Below are 7925 nucleotides of genomic sequence, written 5' to 3'. Positions count from 1 at the left end.
CCACGTTTTACAAGAAGCATATTATCAATTCTTATGTCCATATTATCATGTCGTGATATGCCCAAACTATTCAATGGAAGACTCGCAAGAGTGATCATGCATTTTTATGTCCATACTATATTAAGTGGAAGACTCGCCTAGTAATCTTATTTTCTCAAAACTGACCAAATTTCCTCCACAAAAACACAAGAAGTTATTTCATGTTACTTATACACATAAGAAATAATGTGCATCATCATGATTTTGTTGATAAGGATTGCATATCATTTAATAATAAACATTAAATCGAATTGATTATTTATAAAATCACAAAACCATCTAATATATTTCTTTTATTTAAATTATTCAATGATCAGTGAGAAAATGACAGTCATAATTTATCACCGTATCATAAATTTAATAAATGAAACTAAACATATATTATGTTTTATGTTTTGAATAATATTCAATCTCTTAGTCTGAGAATAGTTTAATAAAATCTCATCAACCAAACTAGACGCTCGCTCGATGGATCCCATTAATTCCTATGTGTCCTATCAATTTCCGTAGTCATGCATGCATCCCCGACATATGTGATTAATATCATGTGTGTCAACCAGAGAAAATTAAAAGATAAGAAGCGACGTGTCCACATTCATTCAAGTAAATCGGCAGCAGACTCCTATTTTAGGCCCATTCAATTCAACAAAGAGAGAGACCAAAAAAAAAAAAAAAAAAAAAAAAGCAGACTACAAAAATCGACGGCTAGATATGGCAAATTGTCCTGCAGGCACGGAATTACATGTTCTAAACTGCAAGTTAATTAATTTAGCCTATGCAAACTTGATATATCATTTAATTTTGTATATTTGGCAGGCAAGGAATCGTGGCCGGAGTTGGTGGGGAAAGACGGAAACGACGCGGCGGCGACGGTGGAAAGGCAGAACCGGCACGTGAGGGCGATAGTCCTCAAGGACGGGACTCCGGTGACGAGGGATTTCCGGTGTGATCGTGTTTGGGTTTGGGTGAACGACCATCGTTTTGTGGTTCGTGTTCCTCATGTTGGCTGATGAATCTTCTAGGATGATCAGTATTACTTGTAATTTCTCTTTCTGTTCAATAAACTCCAGGCCTACTCGTGTCCGATAAAATGGACCACGTAGGCGAAGTTCAATGCATGTAACATAATATATAATTAATAAATGACTCGATGCTTTTGTTGGATTTTAGTTCAATTGAATTTCATCATCTTTGTTTTGTTGTTTTTTTTTTCAAATATATATATATATATATATAAATTCGTTGCTATGAATGCGAGTCGAGAGAAAAAAAAAAGGTTGAAAAATGGGTTAGAAATGAAGTCTATATGAGGGTGTTTTGAACAGAAAATTATTGCATGTAGCAGATAAATCATGTAAATGTTTAGTTGGAGTATATATGATATATTAGTCTTTACAGTCTATTTCATAAGAATGTTTATTGATCACGGCAACTAGGAGTGGTAAAAATTTCCGAAATTCCGACCCTTCCCGAATTTCATCTCATTCTCGTCCCGAAAAAATCTCAACCCAAAATTTTCCCGACCCGAACTTTCGGGATTTTTCCCATCCCGATTAATATCGGGAGAGGAATCGGGAATAAAACCTTATTCCTACGGGATTTTCGACCCGTTCCGAAATAATATAATAATATATTTTATTAATAACTTTGTTAATATAATAAGCTAAATATTCTTAAGTTTCAACTCATATAACACTTAAATGTGGACTTAATTCGCATAATTTTTATTGTTGGAACGATCAAATTGTAAAATTACGAAATGACATTTTATTTTTGTGTATTTTTTTAAAATAAATTAATAATTTAATTAATTCATATTTATAATTATCTAATTAGAATAAATATGTAGAACTTGACTCAAGAGTTTAATTTGACAATCTATTTAACTAAAATTATTTAATAATTGTATCCGAACATTTTATTATAATTATACGATACATGTTTTTCTTAACAAAACCTTGAAATATTATCCAAAATATTTTAATATTATATGTTTTAAGTTGAATATTTATTTTTATTTATGAATATAAGTTTCTATATATATAGTATATTTAATAACATAATCACATTTTTTTATTTGTTTGAACAAAATTTTGAATATGAAAAAATAATTCGGGATTTTCTCTCCCTACCCGACGGGGTCCCGAATAGTCGGGTCCCAAAATGTTTTGGGTACGGGATAGGGATAAAAAAGTTTCTCAATTCTTTTCAGGACGGGAGTTGGGTAGGAGGTTTTCGGGACGGGTCCCGACCCTATTCCATTCCTAACGGCAACATGACAATGAATTTTTTTAGGGAAGGAAAAAATTGTGAATGATATTGTTTTAATTTTTAAAAATATTAATAGTAAACTAAGCAACAAACTTCCTTGCAAATTTCATCGATGAGAGAATAAAAACAATTCAAGTTCGAAAAGATTGGTTAGAATTGTTTATGCTATTTAGAAAAAAAGTAAGTGTCAATCTTTTCATAATTTCATTATCATTATTATTTGAAGATAATTTTAGCCCTTTTTTTTTTGACAAATAATATCATCCTAATTAGTTGAGCTCACTGAAAGAAGAGTTCAACATCAATAGGATGGATTATCTAATACGTCACTCCACTCGTTCACTCATTAATTCCCCCGAGATATATTCTGAATAAAAAAGATTCAAGTTTGTTCGGATGTAAATTTGGTGTGTTATGTGTAAATCTCATTTACATTTTAGTGACAATTTTTGGTAAATATTTTTTCAAAGATAATTCGGACACACAAATTTTGTGTTAGTTTTTTTTTTAATGGCGATAGAACTCACTAAATTCTCAAATTAACATTTAATGGATAATCAAATTCATGATTATTGATCAATTTTTCCTCACTCCAACTCAGACATCCCTAATTGCGAAGTTATGAGTTTGATTATTATTATTATTTATTACGTGGTGCATCGGATTAAAAGTGTAGTAACCCAGATTCCATTTTAAGATAATAATATGTTAAACATGATTAAGGGTTAATAATTTCGGAGTGTTATTGGACTTCGGAAGAGAATATGGGCTTTTGAGTTTGGGCCGGATCGGAAGCTCCGAACCCAGATCGGAAGTTCCGATCCTAGCTACTTCGGAAGCTCATCGGAAGCACAGAGATCGGAAGCTCCGATCCTGGAACGGAAGTTCCGATCTCCGGCTGCCAGCTTTGCCCGATGACTCAGCCGCGAGTTTTGACAAGTGTTGATCGGGGGTGAGATCGGAAGCTCCGATCGTCGGATCGGAAGTTCCGATCCTGGCGTGTCCTGCATGCACACAATGAGCTGGATCGGAAGCTCCGATCCTGAAATCGGAAGTTCCGATCCTGGCCGGGAATTTTGCCTATAAATAGGGCTCGGTCGATTTCATTTTGAAATACGAATTCCCGAGTTTCCTTCTACAGTTATATAGTGTGAGATATACACTTGAGGGCCCTATCGGTTATAATAGAGGTTCTGGAATAATCAAGGTGTGGTTATAGTCATCCGGGACTAGCGACTCCAAAGGGCTAACTACGGACGAAGGTATAGTTCGGGAATCTATTTAAGTTTTGGGAGTACTTATTAGCTTAGTTAAGGCTTATAGAATTTATGTAGTGATACAGTGAACTTTTGAATATAGGCTTGGAACCTAGGATCCTACTTTACTTGAACTAGCCTAGAGGTACGTACACATTGACTGAGATTGCCAGCGAGTATACATGTTTATATGTTGCATTTATTTGGCATTATTATATGGAATGATGTATGCTTTATCGTCTTCTATACTCATATGTCATGTGCATATACACGTTGAGCCTATACCTTGTTATACCTGACTATAGAGCCGCTCAGCTCTATACTCGATAGTCTGTCACTGAGAGTACCGCGACGGCGGGGGCATTTATATCTGTCTACTCTGGTGTACTGGACGAGTGTGGTTGCACCCAGAGGTTGATCCGTGCGGTGGCAGCACTCATGTGGCGCCGGTTCTGAGCATGACTTTTCAGATGACCATGTACCAGTCATCATGTTGCATGCATTATATACATATGTTTACTCATGTCTATGTACTGGGCGTTAGCGCTCACGTCCTAGTTGTTATCTTGGACACCCTATTTCATGGGGCAGGTCGCAGGATGGACGGAGCTGGTAGTTCAAGGCAGGACTAGGGAGCAGGAGCCTTGAGGATTTTATTATACAGGATTCGATATAGCTGTATAATGTTTAAGTTTTCGATTTGGTTGTATCACTACAGTATTAAGCCTGAATTATTTACTAAGCTGATATGTAAATTATGGATTATGTTTTCGCACATTTTTACTCTGTTCCATATATTGTTGTATTAAGTTTAATGCATGATATTAGTTGACAGGTAGTAGGTGATTCCATGTAGGGTCACTACAAAAAGTTTGTTCGTTAATTTTGTTTTGTCTTTTTCAAATTTAAATTTTCTCATAAAATAAGAGTTCCATGGAAAAAAGATTGCTAGAAAAACATATAATATGTCCAAAAGATTCTCTCTTTTTTGTTTTGGTTTCGAATGTTATGTCCGAAAGATTTAAAACTAGCTAGGTACTTATTGCTAATACTACGGGAATAAATTGGAGGGATCGGAGGACAAATATTAGCCACCAAATCACCTCGTTAGTACTTAATGTCCCCTTTGATTTTGACCAATAATTCCGTGCATGCCGTTGCAAAATGCAAATACTTCTTTTTTTTAGTGACTAGGATGACACTATGTCATTTTTTTAAATATAATTTAACTTTTTTTATAATTAATTAAAATAATTATTAAAAATCTATAGTATTTTTTTTGGCTAATTGGAGGTACTATTTTCTTTTGTTATATTATAGGGACAGTTGAATTCAGTATAGAATACACTTGAATTTTTTTTTTTAAATAGTTGATTAGGTTTATTTTTCGACTTTTCATTTAACAATATGCGGGAAACGATCGTTTAAAGAAAAGTTTAACCTAGTCTAAAACTAAATAACAAAAATATTCTTATTTATCTCTTAAATATCTAATAACTGTGAAAACATCTCCATCCAATCTGTATTTATACAAGCATGAGCATGTATATATAATATCAAAAGATACCGGATAAAGATCGTATATTTAGGAAGGAACAGGGCCAACTGGTTTTCGGATTTCGGATTTAAAAAAAAAAAAGAAAAGAAAAAGAAAAAGCAAAAAAGGAGAGAACAATACGATGGGAATAGGGAGTGTTCAGATCCGAAGAACCAGGTGAAGTCACATTAAACACGAGCGGCGTATGTGAAAACCATGCCGCTGTAGCTGAAGGGAATCACAGGTACTTCAACGAAACATGCTTTTGTTTCTTGTGTTAGATGCATTTCTCCTGATTTCTTGTTCTAGCGTCTTTTTCTGACTTGTGAGTTGTGACCCCTCCTCTTTCTCGCGGACTTGCAAAACTGTATATATACCAAGATTCATCCCCCTCCCCAATCGCTTTTTCTAGAAGGGAGGGAGTGCTTTTGATTTGATTTTCGAGGTAAATTTGAGTTCTTGGCTTCTTAGATCGATTGCCTTTTTTTCTGTTGGGGGGTAAGTGCTGCTTTCGCCTTTTTTTCTGTTGGGGGGTAAGTGCTGCTTTCTTGTTTACCTTTTTTTCTTTTTTCCAGCTAGGTGGGTTTTTTGTTTTTGGGTGATTCTGAGTTTTTGCTGTGACTTTTTGATTTCATGTTGCTCAAAAACTTGTTCTTGATGCTGACCTAGAGTATAGGGTGTTCTAAGATTCCGAATTTTGCAGCTAGGGTTTATGTGAGTGTTTGATCCAGTTCGCCGTCTTTGTTTTCAGACTTATATGTAGAGCAAGTTGGGTATTTGGGAGGCCCCGTGTTGGATTTTATTGAGAATTTACTCCCATTTAATTAGCATCTGAAAGTTGAGTTCTGTGTCATTTGTGATGGGGAGCAATTTTTGGTTAAATGAAGAGGAGAAGGGTGTTGTGGAAAGTGTATTGGGCAGTGAAGCTGCTGAATATTTTGCTTGGTCTGCTTTGAATAATGTGTTGTCCGAGTTCTCCGCATCTGGTGGGGATCTAGGAGTGCAGCAGGCACTCTGCAAGATCGTGGATGGATCTGATTGGACGTACGCGATTTATTGGCATGTTTCCAAATCAAAATCGGGTAAATCGGCATTAATTTGGGGGGATGGGCATTGTAGAGAACCAAAGGAAGGTGAGGATTTGGAGGACGAGATACCCAATGAGGGAGATCGGAGAAGACACGTGCTTCGAAAGATTCATGCTTCTTTTGGGGGATCAGAAGATGAGAATATAGCTGTGAACTTAGATCAAGTTTCAGCTGTCGAAATGTTTTATCTCGCGTCCATGTACTTTGCATTCCCTTTTGATAAGCCGTCTATTCCTTCCCAGTCGTTCAATTCAGGCAGATTGATCTGGGCTTCTGATGCAAAAAGCTGTTTGGAACGGTACCAATCGAGATCATATCTAGCAAAGTTGGCTCATTTTAAGACGGTGGCGTTTGTTCCGTTGAAATCAGGAGTTGTGGAGATTGGTTCAAGAAAATCCATACCTGAGGACCCGAGTATTATACAGTTAGCCAAGGCTATAGTTGTTAAAACAATTTCCGTGCAGCCAAAACCCGTTCCTAAAATTTTTGGGCAGGAACTCAGTCTTGGATGTTCGAAATCAGGTCCAATCAGCATTAGCTTTTCTCCGAAAGTGGAAGATGAATCTGGATTTTCTTCAGAATCTTGTGATTTACAGACAATTGGAGGTGCTAAACTTTATGGAAACTCCTCGAATGGGCACCGAAGTGATAATGGTGAAACTAAAATGTTTACACACATGAATGAGATAATAGTAGGTGGATCGAACTCACAGGTCCTTGGGTCTAATAACGAGCAAATGAATGAAGATTCACTGATTCTGTCTGATGACCGAAAGCCAAGAAAGAGGGGTCGGAAACCAGCAAATGGGAGGGAAGAACCATTGAATCATGTGGAAGCAGAAAGACAGAGACGTGAAAAGCTTAACCAGCGTTTTTATGCATTACGGGCCGTAGTTCCAAATATCTCAAAAATGGACAAAGCTTCCCTTCTTGGTGATGCAATTGCCTATATAACAGATCTTCAGACTAAGATAAGGATCCTGGAAGCAGAGAAAGGTACTGTGAATCATAACCACAACCAGGAGACTATACCAGACATAGATTTTCATGACAGGCATGAAGATGCAGTTTTACGGGTAAGTTTCCCGCTGGACGTCCACCCTGTATCTGAAGTTGTAAGAACATTGAGAGAGCATCAGGTGATAGCCCAAGAATCCACCATTTCCATATCTGACAGTGGCGAAGTTGTACACACATTCTCGATTCAAACTCAAAGCGGCACTGCTGAACACTTGAAGAAGATGTTAGGTGATGCTTTACTGAAATGAAACATCTGTATACTTGCTGGTGTAAGATGTAAACTCGATTTTCAGTTATTTTTTTTCTTGTGTTGTGGGGTGAATGGCTCATTGTTGTAGAAAACAACTATAGGTAGTTACTGTCCAGCTAACTATTACTCTCTTATATTTGGCTTAATGGTGTGTTTCGTTCCTGTGAAACTTGATATAGAATTCGTGTGTTCTTTCAGTTCATTGGTCATTTTTGTTCTGTTGTCTTGAAAATTCGTAATCATAAAAGGAGGAAAGTAGAGCCTTAAATCTTCGTCTACACCAGACCGTTCGTCATGACCACATTAATGCCATGTTTTTACGCCAGTGATATATTTGTGTCATATTGATGTTGCATCAACACCGACACCGCGAAGGAAAAGAACAAGTTAGAAAGGAAAACAAAGATTACATCATATTGATGAAACGTCACCACCACGATGGAAAAGAATAGACTGGAAAAAGA

The 7925-nt window shown here is 36.4% G+C and overlaps 2 protein-coding genes across 3 annotated transcripts; both read left to right on the top strand.

The window, feature by feature from the left end:
- Positions 1 to 623: 623 nt before the first annotated feature.
- On the top strand, positions 624 to 1208 carry LOC140884944 (proteinase inhibitor-like). Its single transcript, XM_073291853.1, has 2 exons — positions 624 to 769; positions 856 to 1208. The coding sequence occupies exons 1-2, from the start codon at positions 751 to 753 to the stop codon at positions 1047 to 1049; spliced, it is 213 nt and encodes a 70-aa protein (XP_073147954.1). The 5' UTR covers positions 624 to 750; the 3' UTR covers positions 1050 to 1208.
- A 3912-nt stretch (positions 1209 to 5120) lies between these two features.
- LOC140881298 (transcription factor MTB3) lies at positions 5121 to 7669 on the top strand. 2 transcript variants are annotated; one of them, XM_073286489.1, is made up of 2 exons: positions 5121 to 5347; positions 5855 to 7669. In XM_073286489.1, exon 2 carries the CDS (start codon positions 5963 to 5965, stop codon positions 7457 to 7459), a length of 1497 nt encoding a protein of 498 aa, XP_073142590.1. In that variant the 5' UTR covers positions 5121 to 5347; positions 5855 to 5962; the 3' UTR covers positions 7460 to 7669. The 2 variants fall into 2 exon arrangements, with proteins under 2 accessions (XP_073142590.1, XP_073142589.1); XM_073286488.1 differs by having other exon boundaries at positions 5807 to 7669.
- The last annotated feature ends 256 nt before the right edge of the window (positions 7670 to 7925 follow it).

Source organism: Henckelia pumila, chromosome 2 (genome assembly GCF_033568475.1).
Source record: "Henckelia pumila isolate YLH828 chromosome 2, ASM3356847v2, whole genome shotgun sequence".
Classification (NCBI taxonomy): domain Eukaryota; kingdom Viridiplantae; phylum Streptophyta; class Magnoliopsida; order Lamiales; family Gesneriaceae; genus Henckelia; species Henckelia pumila.
Note: the sequence above shows the minus strand (reverse complement) of the source record. Positions and strands in the feature narration are given on the sequence as shown.